The following is a 20659-nucleotide window of genomic DNA, read 5'->3' as shown; positions in this document are numbered from 1 at the left end:
TATCGAATATTTTATGTATACATATTATATAAGCAGTGATTTAAATTTTGGAGAAACCCAATTTTAGTAAATAGGCTGTGATTCAAAAAATATTAATAGGTTTTACCTATGCACATTGAATTGAAACTTTTTGCATTCTGTAGGTACCTATACATACCTAATCCAAAACTATTTTCTATTAGCTATTATGAAATGTTTAAAAATGTATAGGTACCCAAATTTAAGCTATTAATAGCATTATAGGTTATATCACGAAATATATTTACAATTTACACCACTTCGGTATTTATTTATATACCTAGGTTAATAACAATATTATATCTATCTACCAGTTGGTAAGTAGGTACCTATATAATTAATAATATTGCAAAGATTTTATTAATAATCAGTTAAAATTCAACTTATCATAGTACCATTATGGTAAGTACATTATTTATTTTTTTATTAGTACCTCATGAAAAAAATAAATTATTAATAATATACAACAATAATTACAAAATGTCTTTAGAAATATACCTAAGTATCTAAGCCCTAACGTTTTACACAATGATGCAGATTTTCATGAAATTATTTAATGAAAATGTTCACTCACCGTAATACTAACTGTCATCCGCGTGCTTCTCTCCCGTGGATAGCTGTTTGCAAATTGTGGGGCTGTTTCTTTGTCTTATTGTCTTATAGTTATTTCGATTATAAAATGCTATAAAGTGTACAATGTACATACCTTATACCCACGGAAAATAATTTTGATTTAAGGTGTTTATAAATTCTCATAAATATACTTTTAGATAATATAAAAACAATTTTTTTCTCACATTAATATCATTATTCTTACACCCGGGAAATACATTATACCTATATTTTAATAATATTATAACGTCGTTAAATGAATAACAATAATAATGATTATTAAACAACATTGGGCATGGCATCCTGTTTTCTCATCATACGGCCAATCAGCGAGCTACTATACTACTTTTCTATTGGTTATTATATTATTATTGGATGCGTTTTAACCTATCTTAACTATTCGAGTAGTCTCAATATTAAGTACGTCAGTCATATTTAGAAAGCAGTGATCTATACTTCAAACCCCGCAGGACCGCTCAAAGCACCGAGCAGTTGTCACATCTCATATACGTCGACGATAATAATTGATTCATCGTCGATTCTATATTATATACACATTCTGAGGTGCGTTGTGGGCGATTACTTAACTATACGCTTTAAACGATTGTTTTAATATATTATAATTTATAATATTGTAATGATGTGCGCCTAAGCCATCATATCTTTCTTTAAAATATATATAAAATAATTATAACAATTGTTAGCCATTATATATAAAAATTTATACTCTTAAATTAAAATTTTTATTGAAAATTATGTTATCTGATTCTGTATCTTAACTATTAACTTTATGTAAAACTACCTTAGAATGTTATGAAGACATAGTATAAAAAGTAATGGGGGATTTAATGATACGATTCTTAAAACTAAGTAATACTGAAAGGAGTGCAGGCATCGTCATATTCCTTAATATATACACTATACGTCTTACTATTATATATTATATAGTCACACAAATGTTTATATGATTATAGACATCTATTCTATGGTCATATATTGTTATATCCTTGCCTTTATCTAAAACTGCTTACAAATGTTATATAATACAAGATAAACAATCCCACCAGCCCTAACAATACTCATCGAGCATCGGCCACTTGGACACAACCAGTCTCACTGCGTGCGCTTTTGGTGGAGGTCATAGGTACGTTAAAGCCTTAAGGGTTAAATAGTGTGTAACACCAAACAGTATTTTTCATGTTCTAATTAATAAAAGTATTATCTCAACATCAATAGTGTATTATTCTGTCTTTAATTAATATTTAACCTATTCCTACGTGGCTGCGTTCATCGAACACCTGACAAGTCAGATCTGACAATCTATTAATTGGGGTAAGTCAATTTACTTAATAATAAAATCCTTATATGTATATAGGTATGTGTAATTATATGTACCTTATGCATATACACATATAAGAGGGTAGTAATCCGGACTGTATGCGCAGCCGCGACTAATTCTCATTACTACAATATATAACACATAGGTTACTATACCTACGTCGAAATTCAAATTTTAAAGGAGCCATAAAACTTATTTTGTGTAACTTATTATGTTCCCTTTTCAAAATAAATGAAATAAAGATATACATACTGTTATTATAACACGTACATATTATGTTTCATTTTCACATCAAATAGTGCGTTTAGATAAAAATTTCTGTAAAAATCTGTAAGTGCCAAATTATTTTAAATGTTCCCGAATAAAAGTGGTACTAAAACATTTAGCAAACTGTCAGGTATAACAGTTAAAAATTTGGTGATGATAAGTTGAATTGTATGGATTTGTATGGATGACAAAAAATCGGGATTTGCTTTTATATAGTATAGATAAGGGACCATAATGACTGATTGTCATTTTAACCAAAATTATGGAAAAAAATTGTAACTTCAATACACGTAGAAAAAAACATTTATTTAATTTTAATTAATGAATTAAATTATTATTTTAGAATTAAATTTACATTTTATTAAAAAAAATCTGTTGTTTTAGGCTGAACTTTGTTTGTATAAAAAATCACGCTCTATCTTTTTTTTAGTTCTTAAAAATTTGTTTTTGCCGTTTTTGGACTTACCACTTACGTTATTCAGAGCCACATAATTTGCTAACACTTTTACTGCATTGAACACTACAATAAAAGATAAATCTTCATCGGGAGTATTAGCTTCTTCACTATTATGGTATTCCTCGAGTTTTTTCGGGTTGGTTAATTAATGAAGAAATAATTTCTTGATCACTTAATGGTTCTGAAGTTAGCACATCATTATCAAAGTTAATAAATTCATTTATAGTCGAAAAACTTATCTTAGTCTTCTTCTCTTTGGACCGCTTGTTGTGGTATTTCATTATTGAAACCAGCACGACGAAAACAGTTTTCAATTGGAATCGATAATATTTTTCCCAAGCTTTAAAATCCAATAATATAGTACCATCTAATACGCTGATATTTGTTTCAATTTTGTTTTCCATATTATTGATCATTATTAGCACCAATCTTTTTCGAAAATAAATTTTCATATATTTTATTACACAATGATCTATTGGTTAAAGAACTGAAGTACAATTATTGGGTGAAAATACAAGTTTAATATTGTGTAATGCTACAGTGCAATGACTGCTGGATGGACAGTCATCAAATAAGAGAAAAATATTTTATTTTTTTTCTTATCAACTCTAAATCCTAATATAATACAATTTTAGATCACAATTCTAAAATCATCCAAGCTTTGGAGTTAGATTTATGTTATAGGTAGACAGTCATTCTTTATGTTTTAAAAACATCGCAAATTATAGGATTTCCTAACTATGGTCAGTTTAATTTTTTTATCAGTGATGAAACTAAGACAATCAGACATCTTAAATACATAATATTTCGTTATTCTACACGACTTCACTTATACAATTATAGTCTGATTTTTTGAACAATTTTAATAAATCAAAACTTTAATACTTATGGTGACAACTATAATGATTGTTTAATATTATCTGAAATTACATTAACATTAAAATAGGCAGTAGAAATCATAATAAGTCATATTTATTTTTATAACTTAATAACAGTTAGGTATATATTAATAATGATAATAATGTTGACACACTATACAATAAATAATAATGTAATGCATACATTTCACAATGATATTCATATTGTTTTATAATGTTAAAATACATATATAGTAAATTCCTTACAAACAGTTATTAAAATAAATATATATAAATAATAATATATGATTGGTACCTAGGTGACGGGCAGTGGGTACACTAAAACTTGAAGACAATGATCTTTATTTAATAAAAGTTTAAGTTTGTTAAAAAATAAAATATTTATAAACAATTGTTTTTAAAGAAATATCAATTGGAATTCTTAATGTTTTTATATACCCATTAAAATTAAATTAAAAACCGTAATAAATTATACAGATACATCAATAAATACCTACATATTTATCAAAAGATCAAGAAACGTTACATATAAAATAGATTATAGTAATATACTTGATTATTTTAACTAGGTATAAATGTAGGTATACAGATGAAATTTCAAGTTTACAGTTTTCACGAAAAGAATTGTTTTTATTTCAAAATATTAAAAGTTTCAAGTTACTGAGGGTTTAAATTATTAAAAGTCTACTTTTATAGTGATGGTTTTTACTTTTTAATTTTATTAGAATCTGTGTCATTGTATTAATTATTTAAGTTTTTGAGGAAAGATAAAAAAAAAAAAAACAATTTAAGAAGATATTTTCTTTACATTGTGCAAAGTATAAAAATTGATAAATACTGCATTAAAAATGAACCAATTTTTAATTAATACAATTATTATCATTATCATATCCATTTTAATCATTTAATATATTTGAATAAAATATATTTTTTCTTGTATCAAAAGAATATCACTGCTCTACAGTTCATAGACTTATAATATAGTATAATGGAAATTTAATTAATATTCTACAAATAGCAAATAATAGAATTTACAAAATTATGGTTAAATATATTGTACAATGGAACAAGATAATTTTATATTTAGCTACCTACAATAGTTAAAAAAAAAAAAAAAAAAAAATACATTTATATTATGATTAAATTACACATAACAAATTCAAGGGTTTGCTTGACTTAAATCTCACACAAATTATAATTATATGATTAGAGAAGTATTTAGGAATATTGCGCCCCAGGTAAGAAAAAAAAACAATAATTTTATTACCCAAATGACCTAGGTAGTAGGTACCGTATTTTATCAAAATGCTCTCCAAAATTTACCTCCTGGAGCCCAAGCTCCTCCCTAAATATGTCACTGTATATGATAATTTATTTTATATTATTATTTATTACATATTATATGTATTATTTAGTGTACACAGTGGTTCTGAACTAGCGTTCTATGGAACTTAGCGAAGAATTCCATCAAAATTTAAAAAGATATTATTTTATTTTATAGTTATGTTCCATGAAAATCTTATAAAATTATCAGTGTTCTGTCATTCTGAAAAGGTTAAGAACCACTGAGATAACACAATAAATCATTTATCTCAGAATATATTGTATTAAATTTGTTTTTGTTTACACCTTCTTGAACATTCAATTGTACCAGTACAGTATTTTATAATAATTTTCTTCTAAGCAATAAAAATTTTAACAGCATAAAAGTATATAATCAGTAATGATATTATTAATAATTACATATATATTAATATTTTTGTTTGTTATTTTTATTACCTATTATTAATAGTAAAAGTAGTTGAATTAATAACAAATAAATATTAATACTAACTATTTCCTTTATTGAGTATGGTAATGTTAAGTAAGGGTATTGCTTCAAATAAATAATTTTATCTGAACCAATTAATTCATTCTAGTAAGAAATTGACAAAAAAATAAACATTAAACTATTCAATAATAATAAGGAAAATTAAATTGATGCCTTTAAATGATAGAAAATATTTTATAATAAAATGTTGGTAAAGTTTATTTTATATGTGTAACTAATAAAAAAGTAATTTTCTATTTATAAAACAAATTAATATAGCACTTAAAGGGTTATTAATTTAACAAAAATATATAGATGAGTAATTTATTTGACAAAGAGCCACAAATTTAAAACATTAAAGTTTATGTTTAAAGTTAATACAAAATTACAATAATCTTAAAAAACACACATAATGGTATACAATACAATATATATATACTAACAGACTAAATCAAATAAAAGGATTCATCTGAATGAATTTAAGTCAATAATTATAGTAATAACAACGAAAAATACAATATTTTTCATATTTAACAATATATTTTGTTTGTTACTGTTACTAACTACAAGCAAACCCATAAATTCAAAATGCATGACAATAATCATAGTCGATTACATAGTTATTTAATAATAATTGATTAAACTATTATTCACATTTAACTTTTTCTAAAATATTTACTTAATTTAAATATCTAGGAAACTACAATTATAATATTTTTTAAATTAAGTTTTTAAAACAAAACTTTGAAAAAATATTATTAAAATTTATTAATAGAAATATGAAAATTGAGCTAAATAATGGATATAAAATCCATATGGTTAATTAATTGATCAATGGAAGAGTACAGAACTGGGATCTTCATTATCAACCTGTTTAATGTAACGTAAAATATCTTTCTTTGTTATTACTCCCAAAAGCCTCCTGGAAAATCAATAAAAGATTAAGAAAATCGTAAATAAATAAATTAAAATGAAGTTCTGATAAATCAAATTACTAACCCATTGTGTGTAACCAATGTTTGCCGAAGTCCTAATTTTCTGAACATATCAACAACAGTCTCCATAGGTGTTTGATCAGTAATTGTAATTGGGGCCATGTCTAAAATTTTTTTTAATTTTAGAGGGGGAGGCATTATTTGTTGAGTTGTGTCAGTAAACAGAACTAAAGATTCTGGTAAAAGTCCATCTATAGTTCGTTTTGAATTTTCTGTAATTATTTTTACAATTATTATTTATAAAGTAACATAATGAATGAGTTGAACCTTACCTATTGCCAATTGTAAATCCCTGCGTAATACATATCCAACAAGGTATTGAGATTCTCGTGACACCACAACTGGAAATCCGTTATGTTCAGTTTCTTTTAATAATATTTCAGTATCTTCTAATGACATTGAAGACTGAGTAAGAACGTTTAAATTCTCAGCTCGACTAAATTTAAATACATTTTTTTCATTAGATTTCTGCTTTAAATTTTTTTAATTTATATAATTAAAAAAAATACTAACCGAGGCTGCATAACATCAGCCGCCAAAGCAGTGTGAACAATATCTTCTTTACTGTCCAAAAACGGATAACCATTTAATTGAATATGAGCATCATACATGCCTTCTTTGCCCAGTGCATCACCAACCCATTTGCTAGCCATAACAGCTGCCATCAATGGAACTATGTATCTTACACCACCAGTCAATTCAAACATTATGACCACCAATGACACTAAAAATTTTAATATAAAACATAATATTTTTTAGTTTGTATAGTGTAACTTTTATGTTTCATTAAAACTTAAAATATTCAATAGTTAATATTAAGTAATATTGTTACCAGTCATTCGGGTTACTCCTCCTAAAACAGCAGCAGCACCTACCATGGCATATAAGCCAGGAGTAATACAGCCTTCTTGACCAGGTAATCCACAACTATTGTCAAAAAACCATAAATGTGGATGTTTAGCAGCCAATTGTTGCATCAAAATACCAACAATACGGCCAGTTATACCACCCATAGCCAAACTCGGAATAAATAGACCACAAGGTACCTGTAAAATATAATAATATAACATTATATGTATACCATCTGTACATTTAGGTACAATGATAATAATTAATATTTAATTGCTTTAATTTTTATACTTTGATGCCAAATGTAAAAATTGTAGTGACTAATTTCAAAACAAATGCCATTGATAGAAGCAACATGGCTGTGTATACACCGGGTCCAGCTACATTAGCTTTGTCATTTGTATAATCACTAAACATTATAAAGTCATATTTTAATAATTTATACATTTTTATTTCATGCACTGTCAACTCTCACCACAAACCATCATTACTAGATACATCACATTGGCTGAAAAGAAGATAAATTAATTGACTAGTTCCCATGCGTGTATATGGGTTGGGATATGAGAGTATTGCAGTTACAGCCGTGAGTAATAATACTTCCATGACGGGATATTGTCCAAGAATGGATGTTTTACGAAAACGACACCATTTAATATTGCATTTGATAAAAACTGTTGCAATCACACCCTAAATTTAATAATTGTTTAAAAATCATTGCAAAAAAAAACATGAATGTAAATTTAAGATTAATTACTCCAATAATTCCCAATCCAATAAATGGTATAAGTTCAAAAAACATCCAGGGTCTGTGATATTCTACATAGAACATAACAGAATGCTCGTTACCAAATGGATTGATTGAACTAAGCACAAATGCAGCAACAAGAGCACAAAAGAATGAACGCCATAAAGTTTTCAAAGGAAAATAATAGCTAACCTTAAAAAACAATGTTTAAAAAAAAATCAGTTGTATAATATTTATTATTTTACATTGGTTGTTGCATGAGGTACAATATTGTAACAGAATACTATTTAATATTTATTATTTTAAACCATTCAAATTATTTTTCATTAATATTAATATACTTAATGTATATCATATTTTATATTAAACAATTATTATAAAATTTAAGAATAAATTAAAAAAAAAAATTTTAATTTAAACTGTTTAAAACTGAAACTATTGTTTAACAAAGTAAAAATATTTAAAAACCATAATAAAATAATTTTTTAGATTTAATTGATTGAGATGAAAATAATATACATATTTATATTACTTGATTAATTCAAAAACACTATACTTATAACCATGACACAAAAAGTATCACTGATATAAAATTAATAGCATGGAGTATAAAAGTATTATAATGGACTTAAGTATGAGTATTTTAGAATATAAGTCATAACTCAAAAACAAATAAAATTCATTATGCTTATTTACAAGGGGTACACAAGTACCCATTAGTTATCCATAGTAAATTTCTGTATAATAAAACCATGTGATACATAATATGTACCTCAAACAACAAAAAAATGGTTAAGGGTGTTTTAATTTAAAAATAAAAACTAAATACCTCTTCTAAACTAAAAAGGACTCCGCCAATTGGAGCTCCAAAAGCAACAGAAACCCCTGCAGCTGCTGCTGCTGACAATATTTCTCTCTTTTTGGCTTCATTACGGCCATACTTAGGAAATAAATATGATAAAATATTGCCTAAAACAATAACCATAAAATAATAAATTTGAATATCTGAATTGATTATAAAAATTCTACTTACCAATACATGAAGCTATATGTACCATAGGTCCTTCTTTACCCAAGCTGAGTCCAGCCGAAACACACATCATTATTCCAACAGATTTTATTAGTAGTGTCCACTTTCCTAAGTAACCTCTAATTATAAAACCACTTAAAATTGTTTTTATCTGTAAAACCACATTTAAGTTCCATAAATATGTTCTAAACAGTACTAAAAAACTTAATGATTAGTTTTGTGAATATAATCATTGTCCATTAATTTTTTTGCTAAGATGATATTTTAAGATTTTAGAACATTTAATTTTGAAGTAAGTTAAAATCATATAAAATATTACAATTCAAAAAGCTCATAACCTGTTAAAAAATTAAAATATTGTAAAATATTAAATATTATACAAACATATATATTATTAATCATGGATATAAAACACATTTTTAGTTATTACCTACTTATTATTAAACAATATGCCAATTAATTTTAATAATTGGCGAAATCCTTATACATTTTAATCACATAGATACATTTTTTTGCCAAATATTGGTTTAAACTAATACAAACATTAAATAAATCTATTTTCAGCTTTTAAGATGGCAAAATTAAAGTTATCCTAGGAGTGTATTAAACAATTAAACAAAAGAACATTACCTCTGGGACACCAGATCCACAAGCATAGGGAGCAAACATCCTAACTAAACCAGCAGCAAGAGCTGCAAATAGTAATGCCCAAGAAATGTAAAAAAAATATGATACAATGTAGGCAAAAGGTCCATAGTTGGAAGAAGTCATTAATTCGGACCAATAAAACCACTGAAATAAATAAAAAATATAACTTAATATAAATTTAAGAAAATATGGTATACTGAATTTATAAATTAGGTTGTAAGCAATGCATACACTTATTATCAATTAAATACAATTGAAATACACACTTGTGAACAGTTTCCTTTATCTAGTTCGAATGAAGTTTCATTTGACGACCAACAACATTGTTCCATGTTCAACCAAAATGCTTGAGGACAAATACCAAATTTTAGATCTGACATCCATGATGTTCCAATATCAATTATTGCTGCAACAGTTCCAGTCACAAGTCCCACCAATAGTACACAAAGCCAGCCTGACCATGCATCATGAGCTGATTTTATCTGATTAAATTAAAATAATTAAATTATACTTAGTTTACAAAAAAATAAATTAAAATATTTCTGTACTAGATCAATAAATGAATTTTGTTTGCGTTTTAGTATATATCTATGTCGCATCCGATCCCTTGCAATGTCCCGTTGCCAATCAATAGTATGAAAATCTTCATACTGACCAATTCCAGGAATATCCTCAGTTTCACCAGATCCTTTAAATATTTGTTACCAAACAAATAAAATAACAAGATATAAATACAAAATAATATATGTTGTAAACTTGTAAACTTAATCACAATTAGGTCTTGTAAAAAATGAATTTGATAGCAACATTACTTGCTCATCGTTTTTAATTTTTGTATATTTAACAAAATATGAGTTCTTAATTTTATAATATAAAAACGATATGCAATGGAATAAAACAATCATAAAAATGAATACATACATTAAAATAATTTGTTTATTTGAAAAAGCAATCTACCTTTACTTCCTAAAGAAGTTGTCTTACGATACTCCGAATATAAATTAATAATTATACTACATTTTAAATTATTATACATTTTTTTTACTTTATTTATTAAAGTAATATGATAACTATCTAATAATAATCATACATATTATCACAAATTATGAGTTAAATTTTTTTAGAGCGATAGTTTGTGTAATAACTTATAAATAAGGTAAAGTATAAAAGTAGGTAACAAAATCTGTGCATTTGCATAACTTGCATGTGAATTGTAATAGATTATATTTATTTATTATGAATATTTAGATAATAAATACTATTTTTGTAATAAAACCCAAATAGTATTATCAATAGTAATTATTACAGAACAAAAAATTTAATTTATTGCACCATATCTTATATTCAATTTAATTTCCAAATAATGATCAAACAAGACTAATTAAAAATAAATAATTAATTTGGAAATTTTTATATGTTAAACCAAATTTATATCATAACTTAACACATTCCATCAACATACTAACAAGTTTTAGCTAAAATAATTATAGATAGCTAGGAATAACATTTAACCTGCAAGAATTACAAATTATCTAATTAAAAATATAGCACAATAAATATAATTCATATTAAATTGAAATAATCAAGTATTATATTAATTTATTTTTAACTTTATTGCTGTTACAAAACAAATGTTTCTGTTTTACCCTAGAAAATACAATTAATTTAACTGTTTATCACTAGTAAACTGATTCAGTGCTATAATAAAAGGTTTGCCATACGAATAATAAATAATAATAATAACAAATGGTTATAATTATTAAATAAATATTAAAGACTATAATTCTTAAATAACTTATAAGTAATTATTTTTTGTTTTGTTTAGAACAATACAATTACAAGTTTTAATATTTAACTTGAATTTTAAGCTAATAAAATCTATAAAAAATGATAATCTAAAAATGTAATTACTGAAACCAGAAAGCTCAAATGATTCTATAAGCTGACAAACTATATGTGAAATAGGCAACAAAATAATATAATACTCATAACTCATAAGCCATAACACACAAGAGACATAAACTCACCAAGATTTATTGTTCCCGCAAAAATGACGTCAATATCTTCAAATTTTATAGTATTTTAACATAAATAAAAAATATATAAGTTTAAAACCATCTTTGTAAGTAATATTATAAATTATAATAAGCATATTTATTGTCATAAAAATTTAGATTTTTTAATTAAAATAAAAATTCTAAATTCTTCTTATGAAATGATTGTTAAATGACAGAAATAATTTTTGGTTTTCAAATTGAATTTAAGAGTGACTGTTTTATTAAAAACTAAATATTTATTGTTATTACTATGTATAATTATGAATTGATCATAGCTTATGAATAAAAGCACTGTATCATAAATTAAAAATTTCCAAAATTAAACCCAACTGTGTTTTTATAAATTAATCAATTCAAAATTTTAGTAAATAAAATATTAAATGAATAAAATATTTTTTTACTACATATAATTTAATATTTGATTTTTATTTCTTTACTTTACTTAAATTTAAAAAAAATAAGATTTTGAAATAATAATATTATATTACATGAAGTGATTATATAGTAATAGTAATTTTTATTTCAAATATTACTTTTTGTTTTATGAAATGATTAATAAGTAATTAACTAGAGCCCGGATTTATATGCACTAAAAAGTATCAAAATATGCCATATTATAATATGCAATAAAATCCATTAATATATGCAATAAATATGCATTTTCAAAATTTATATTTAAAAATTTAAGTTGTATTAAGTATGAAAAAAATATAAAATATAAAATATAAAAACATAAGTGTATAAATAAATACATAAATATTACTGATAGGGACCAACATTTTTTCGCGACAGCGCATTCATTAAAATATACAACAAATATGCATTTATGGTTACGCAAAATAAAAATTTAGCTGTGAATTCCAATTAGTATGATTCATGAAGATTATTAACGAAAATATAAAAAGTGAAAAGAAAAAAAAAATATGAAAAAACATATTTTTCTTTAGTAGTAGTAGGGCTTTAGTAATAACACTAATAACTAAATACATTTAATATAAAATGTAATATACCTATATTTGAATAAATATTAAAAGTAAACTTGAATTTGGTAGTTATAATAACAAAGTTGTAATTAATAAAATACTTATAAATAGTACTTAAACTATTCACAAAATTTAAAGAAAGATTTAAGTCAATATGATTGTTGTAATGTTGTCAGACATTCTACTTAATACAATTTTATTTATTTATTAATTTATAATTAGTATTTTTATAATATTATATATAAGAATAGGTACTTATAAACTTATGTTTTCATAAGATTTATAAGCCAATAAAATTTAACAATTTACTAAAAGCTTTTACCTCTCCATTATGGTAAACAACTTAAAATATACAGATTTACAAGAACAATAAAGTTACTTATTTAACACAATAAAGAATTAATATACTAATTATTTTAAATCAGTAGAATTTCTTTATGGCTGTATACAAAGATACATCATATGACTATTTATCAATGTTATTATATTACCTGCTACATTTATTGGAGATCTCTGATTTAAAGTACGTTCAGTCATTGTTCCTGAAGTTGTAATGTCTATCATATCATCATCCGAACTTATTCCCACATTTCTTTCAGTTAATTTTTTTACCTATAATTATAATAAAAATATGATCAATTGTTTAATATGTTAATTTTATAAATGTCATTAAATTGCAAGTGCTTTGAATAAAAATAATAATTATATAAATATGTATAATTATGTAAACACTTACTTTCATATTATACAATTTTGAAAACGTGATATTGAAAAGACATCAATTAACTACACTCTACAAACCAACACCTAAAAATTGCTCAACGTATTTATACGCATCATACCTAATTTATCTAATAGTATTATTATTGCTATTGAAATTGATTAATTATTAACAAATATTTCTGTTATAAATAGAAAACATCACATACTAATATTAGAAGTATAATAAATACACTCATTTTTCTAAAATATAAATAGGAACTCCCAAGTATATTACTACTAAAAAATAATAATATACTTAATGATAATTAGTGAACTATAATCTAGTATTTAAAATAGCAAATAATAATACTATTAGATTATTAATAAACATAAAAACAATACAAATAATAATTAAAAAATAAATAAGCTAAAATCAAGTACACATTTAATAAGTATAAACTCTCAACTTTGTATAAAAGTATGACATTTTGTGGTTTATTAAAAATGATATGAATAACAAATATTTAAAGATTAACCATAAAATTAATTGAATCTTTGTATATAAAAAGCATAGCAACAACTTTATGCAGTTAACAATTATAATAAAAATGTTTAATTCTGTATTACGATAAGTTCCATACATATGCATTTCAATATAATATAATAAATTATAAAAGTTAAGTTAAACTTAAATAAATTTATTTTTATCTGAATTTAATATTTAATACAAATTAAGAATATTAATTACCTTCACATACTTTGTTTTTATAAAAAATTGCAATAAAAATTAATTTAATAGTGTAGAGAAGAGTGAAAAGTTAAAAATGAATTTACTAATTTTGGTTATGGCTTTATCAAATAAGAAATTGTTAATAATCATGATGAATACATGATAATATATATATTATGTACCTATTAATACAGAATACCAATTAAATGTTGGTAAAAACTAAAAAGCTTATTGTACAAATTAATGATAACTGCATTTAAATTAATAAGCTAAACTATTATTTATACATTTAGTTTAATATCAGTAACGCCCCTTAAAATGTTAGATAGAAGAGCATAAAGATAAATAGTTTATAAATATATAAATTCAATAAAAAAGTATAAATTATATTTTATTTATTATCAAAATGATAAGCAAAGTAAATTTACAATTTTCACAATACATTTGAGTGATTCACTCCAAAAGTCCAAACTAATAGCTTAAAAATATATTATTTGTAAGCTCAAGGTATCAAAAATAATATCAATAAAATTATTTTCAAACTGACATTCACATTCAACTACAAAAGAAGCAATTTTAACTTGATTTGTAATTAATACCTGTTTAACAGCCTGATAGGAAGTAGAAGGCTTATTAGGGAGATCATTTTTTCGAATATTGCTTGTTAATGGTAAATTTTCCATACTTGTGGAGAAACATATTTCTGAATTTTAAAAACAATATAAAAATTAGTTTTTAATATAAATTACACACATGTAATTTGTATATTATTTTTGCACTAATAGTTATCATAAAATATTAAGATAAATCATATAGTTAAAGTTTTAATTTATTATTTAATGTCATAATATAGTTCTTCAACTGTGGTAAAAGGTAAATTAATATAATGTATAAGTATATATGTATACCTATAGTTATAAATTATTAATACATACCCAAAATAGCTTTGGAAAATTTAATCATTTTTATATTTAAAAAAAATAAAAGAGTGATTAAATAATTAATATACACTATGTCTATTGATTAAAATAATAATATGGGCCATAATATAATATCTTCTAACTTCATATTTAGTAAGTAATCCACTTACTCATAATTAATTAGATTACTATTAAAAAGTATTAAGACTCATAATATTTAGTCATATTATGACTATTTTTATTTTGAAGATACGGTATGTTGCAATAAATCAAACAATAACGTAATAAACAAACATTTAGGGCACTAAATCATTTGCTATCTGCTTTTGCAACTGAAATCTTATGTTTATAGTCTATACTCTATAAGTACACCTATTGGCTATTATATCTATATATATGTTTGTGTTTTATTTGATAATAATATATAAATTGTACATCAATATAGAAGGTCAATAGTAGATGTAAAAAATAAAAAATAATGATACAAAATTAATAAAAACATGAAAAATATTTGATATATATAGTACTTATTTAAGATTGATTATAGTAAAAAAAAAAAAAAAATTGGAGAAAAGTTTCTAAAAGGTATTAAGAAATAATTAATATTTTGTTTATTATTCTTGAAAAACACCTAGAAGAAAAATATGTTAACAAATATAAATTACAATACAACAATAATTATGTAATACATTCACATCAATGACTTCTTTGTAAATGTATATTATTTACGAATAGTCAATAAAATAATGAAAAGAGCATATTACATTATGTCGATTATGATACATATAATATATATATATGGTATTTAACTAGTTCCTTCTTGATTAAAATTTTAACTTATTTATGACTAATAAAGTACCTAAAGAATAATTAAAAAGTGGGCATTACAAAATAGAGTATAGTTTTAAGCTTTCAGTAATTAAATTATTTAATACGATAATATTAATTTATCAACAAAAGCACATCTATAATTTAAATTTAATAAGGTAAGTACAAACAATTGTTCTAATTGTATTAATGACCACATTTAAAATTTTAAAATAAAAATACTTTACATAAATTTTTTACTATATAAAAATATTTCTTTATAATTTCTAAAATTGTGAAATAAATATTGTTATCTAGCAAATTATAACTAACAGGTGAATAGTGAATAGGTACTATCACATAAAATCAAAATTTAATTTAACAAAAAATTAATGAATTTAATTCTTTATTAAAAGTTATTAGGTACCTAATCATTAATAATTACATTATTATACTTCTGTTTAATTGAATAAATTATAAATGTAATTTTGTAAAAAACATTAAATATTGTTGAGGTGAATTTAGAATTGAAAATTTTAAATTAAAAGGTTTGAATGGGACAAATCTAAAATAAGTATAATCAACAAAACAATGATTAATTTTAAGTTATTACAAATTGTTTTTTTTAGTAATAGTTAAAAAGATTAAGAAATATATCTATAAATAAAATATTTATGATATCAGTAAAGTAATTGATAGATGCATTATTTAATTAAGTATATAAGATCATATGAATTTTTTGAAATTTCCTAACCTAACCTAATCAGTATCTAACATCAATTATCAATTTATTGATAAAAAATATAAATTGTCTAATTAAACTATAAATACGCTGTTATAAATGATCGAATCATCAAGAAAGTCTTGCAGTTAAGGGAATTAACAATAAATTGTCACTAGCATTTGAAATTTGACAATATATCAAGTAGAGTAATCAGGTAAGTTGGTGCTTTGAGCTTCAATATAAATTATCAGCAACTCATAATGTAACTACTAAATAATAAATAAAAATAATTATACAAGGTGTGGCAGTAGGTTATTAAAATTGTACAATTAGTTCAATGAATTGCATATGTTTTGATGGCACATTCACCAAATTCATGGGAAGGGTAGCTAAGGGTTAAGTGCTGTTTAGATTTTAAAAAAACTAATAAAATGAAATCAAGATATGTCAAATCAAGAAAACACGGTAGCTCGGCAATATCTTCATTTTATAAAATCAAATGCTGTAGCAGCAAAAATGTGTTATTCCCAGACCCACATATTCATGATTAGAGATAAAGTAAAAGTAAACAATTTGAACTTTAATTTAGCAACAAACCAATTTATCTTATACAATTTAGTGCATAATCAAAGCACTCTTTAAATTGCCAAAACCACTGCCGCACCTTATAAATGTCCTTAGTTAGGTCACAATGTTTGTTATTTAGGTCATAAATTAATTTACTTTGATTAAATTAACCATAGTCTTGAATACATTTATGTATATTAAAGAGAAAGCAAGAATATCTGATTGCATTTCATAAACCTATGAATTTATTGACAAACTACAACATAATCTTATTTTATTCATTCCATATGGAAACTTACAGTAATAAAGAAAATATTATATACAAGCAATTGATTTTATTGAGTTAAAGGCTTTAGAAGATACCAGATACCTACTACACCAAATTAAATAAGTACTTGAAAAACCAACAAAATTAATAAATAACAAAGATTTTAGCTGAGAAAACAGATTGGTTAGACAAAGAAGAAAAAAAACGTAATTGATAATATTTTAATTTGCAATTACAGTTGTATTATTTAAAGCGACAAATTCAACTTACATTTTATTGTTGAGAACCACCAAGACATTTCTGACTCATGACGTAAAGAACAGTTGATTAATAATAGGTAGATAAAGATAGATATTAAAGTAATAAAGTGGTATGTTATATTTTGTTGTCTGAATATTCTGAATATTATATCTTTAAAGCATTTAAAATTACAAGTTACAAAATAGTATTAAATATTTTTATTATTATTTAATACTTATTGATAAGGAGATAAGAGAATGAATTCGTGTCAAAGATTCCAATGCGAGTTAAGTAAGTTGTCCGTCGTGGACCGTGGTTGGTGTATGGATTATGGGCGAATTTGTAATGACTACAAATTCAGTATGTAATAACTATATTAGGTACCTAATGCAAAATTATAATATTATTGTAATACTTATGTGGATAATATTTTAGTATTTTACTATTCCATTTAATCATAATAATAATGATAACAGGTAGATAATAGATAGATTTCGTTTTGGTATAATCATTAATTTTAAAAAATAAGAGCGAGGGAATAATTTATTGGCAATTAATGGATGGGATTTTCATGTTTCAACGTTGGTGCACGTTCTGATCTGCCAATTATTATCGATATTTAAATTTTAAATACATTTATACATAAGACATAACGATATAAAATATAAATCATAATTTTAACAATTAAGTTTGTATGTATATTGTATAATAATATAATATAATAATCTAGTGTACTACTCCCGAATGCCAAACTCAATAGGCCAGACTAATGCAAATTTCAAAAAATCCAAAATGTTACAATAAGATACAGTAAGTTGTACCTAAACGGCTAAACACTTTAACTTTCTCATATCTCATTACCCACAAATTCATACCAAAACTACAGAGATAGCAAATCCTTATGTATGTATTATGTAGGTATGGCCAAACGGCTAATAGTTGTATTTGGTATTACTAATTGACAATTGTATTCAAAGTCAACACCCGCACCGCATGTGTTGTCACCGTCTTACAAGTGCGTAACATAACCAATTTACTCTCTGCAGATCACGTAAATTCATGTTTAGCTCAGTTAGTTTAAAAGTTAAAGTGAATAGATCTATTATGAAATTTGATGCTAAATTGCTAAGAACATTATCTGTGTTCGTATGTTGGTTTTTTTTACGATTTTTCAATTATTAAGTGAGTTATGAGCATTTCTAATTTACGCTAGGTATATTATATAGGTACGCATAACTTGTTAACAAATTTAACTATCATAAAAAATCAACATAGGTACGAACACAGATTTTTGATGTTCTTAGCATCAAGTTTCATAATAGGTCGATTCACTCTAATTTTTAAACTAACTGAGCTAAACGTGATTTGCTGAGAGTAAATTTGCTATGTTACGCATTTGTAAGACGGAGACAACACATACGGGTGTTGTATCCTCTTAAGTAGTTTTAGGTGTTTAAAGCAAACTCAACTCTTGTTCGGGCGACCAACAACTGTAGTACGGTGGTTTTCTTTATGTCAATTTTAGTGAACCGCAGACAATAAGTCTGTTTTAAAAAAATTGTATAAAAAGTCCTGATTTAATTCTTTTAGATAGTTAGGCAAAAAGTCCGAAAATACAAATATTCTATATAATTAATATTTTAAAAATTAAAAAATAGTTGTACATATATTATATTATTATACGTCTTTTTTTTTATTTTTATTTTTTTATCTTATTATTTCGTAGGTATAACTACTGTAACTAACAACAATTATAGCAAAAATCCACTATAGTTGGTACCTATATTTATTATGTATATCTATATCGCGATGGCCAATAGTGTTGATTGCGGTTGTAGGTATGTCACATGTTAAATAGATTAAGATAATACCTAGGTACTAGCAATAATCAATATTATTACCACCGGATTATTATATAGATCTAGATTAATAATATATAGGTAAAATGTATTTATGTTAGGTAATATTTTTTTAACTTTTTTATTTTTATTTTATATTGACCATTATTAATGTTCCATTACTCTCCATTTGTATAAGAAATTTAAAAAATAATTTTAAATACCTGTACCTAGGTACTTGCAGGCTGCAGGTAGGTATCTATTAAAATTAATTAAAATTAATAATAAATTATATAATTATAAATGATAATTTAATAAAATATTTTGTATTTTTGGACTTAATTATTAATAAATTTAACTAATTTATTTTATTTAAAGGCGAAGAAATCTTAAATTCATGTAAGATTTGAAACTAAAATGTTAATGTTAATATTTTTTTTTTTTGGTATTACAAATTAATGAATTGTAAACGGTTTTTTTGTTTTTTAAATATGAAATATAATTTCAATTTTTATACATATTTATGTATATTCAATCATACAGTAGATTTCAGTTCGCTTTTGTACTACAGTGGAAAAAAATGTGGTACCTACCTATGTTGAATGGTATAGCCTGATATAGGTACCTACTAATTTACTATATAGGTACTATCATAAAACAATGGTTCAATTAAAAATTAAAATTAATCCACTTTTATTTTCTTACCACTAAGATTTAAGATCACGGTGGTATATTAATACAAAGGATACAGGACCACAGCCCACAACTGCTATACAGATAAATCCTTGTCCTGTGTACAGGACGTCAGGACCAACTTTGAACGTATTATGAGATCGGCAGGGAACATACTACATAGTATTATAGTAATTACTAATTAGTAACACACGAGACACGTCACACCAGTACACCACGATAACTACAAAGGTACATACTGTCTAGTATACTACATACATATTATTATATCTTAATCTTAAATCGCGTAACACACCAACCACGAACTATTATAGTCCGTGACATGGCTTAAAAATTAAAATCAAGGTGTAATAGGTGTATTGATACCTTGATGAAAATAAAAAGTTCTCCCGGTGTGTGATAAGAGTTGTGATAATTTTTCATAGATAATAATATTATAAATCGATGATAAGTGATAAGAGATAAGCTTCTGAATAGTG

At 24.1% G+C, this 20659-nt stretch overlaps 1 protein-coding gene across 10 annotated transcripts; it reads right to left on the bottom strand.

The window, feature by feature from the left end:
• Nucleotides 1-3649: 3649 nt before the first annotated feature.
• On the bottom strand, nucleotides 3650-20470 carry LOC114120065 (H(+)/Cl(-) exchange transporter 5). Of its 10 annotated transcripts, XM_027981854.2 has the most exons (18): nucleotides 17885-18015; nucleotides 17680-17820; nucleotides 14723-14826; nucleotides 13183-13303; nucleotides 11679-11714; nucleotides 10200-10339; nucleotides 9918-10133; nucleotides 9634-9795; nucleotides 9007-9154; nucleotides 8803-8942; nucleotides 7983-8165; nucleotides 7701-7915; nucleotides 7517-7634; nucleotides 7209-7422; nucleotides 6890-7100; nucleotides 6649-6812; nucleotides 6381-6588; nucleotides 3650-6303 (listed from the first exon to the last, which is right to left on the bottom strand). In XM_027981854.2, the coding sequence occupies exons 3-18, from the start codon at nucleotides 14804-14806 to the stop codon at nucleotides 6213-6215; spliced, it is 2451 nt and encodes an 816-aa protein (XP_027837655.2). In that variant the 5' UTR covers nucleotides 14807-14826; nucleotides 17680-17820; nucleotides 17885-18015; the 3' UTR covers nucleotides 3650-6212. The 10 variants fall into 10 exon arrangements, with proteins under 10 accessions (XP_027837655.2, XP_027837656.2, XP_050066813.1 ...); XM_027981855.2 differs by lacking the exons at nucleotides 17680-17820; nucleotides 17885-18015 and adding an exon at nucleotides 20193-20470; XM_050210856.1 differs by having other exon boundaries at nucleotides 17680-18011.
• Nucleotides 20471-20659: the final 189 nt, after the last annotated feature.

This window comes from Aphis gossypii, chromosome 1, assembly GCF_020184175.1.
Source record: "Aphis gossypii isolate Hap1 chromosome 1, ASM2018417v2, whole genome shotgun sequence".
Classification (NCBI taxonomy): domain Eukaryota; kingdom Metazoa; phylum Arthropoda; class Insecta; order Hemiptera; family Aphididae; genus Aphis; species Aphis gossypii.
This window is presented reverse-complemented; position numbering and strand designations above follow the sequence as displayed.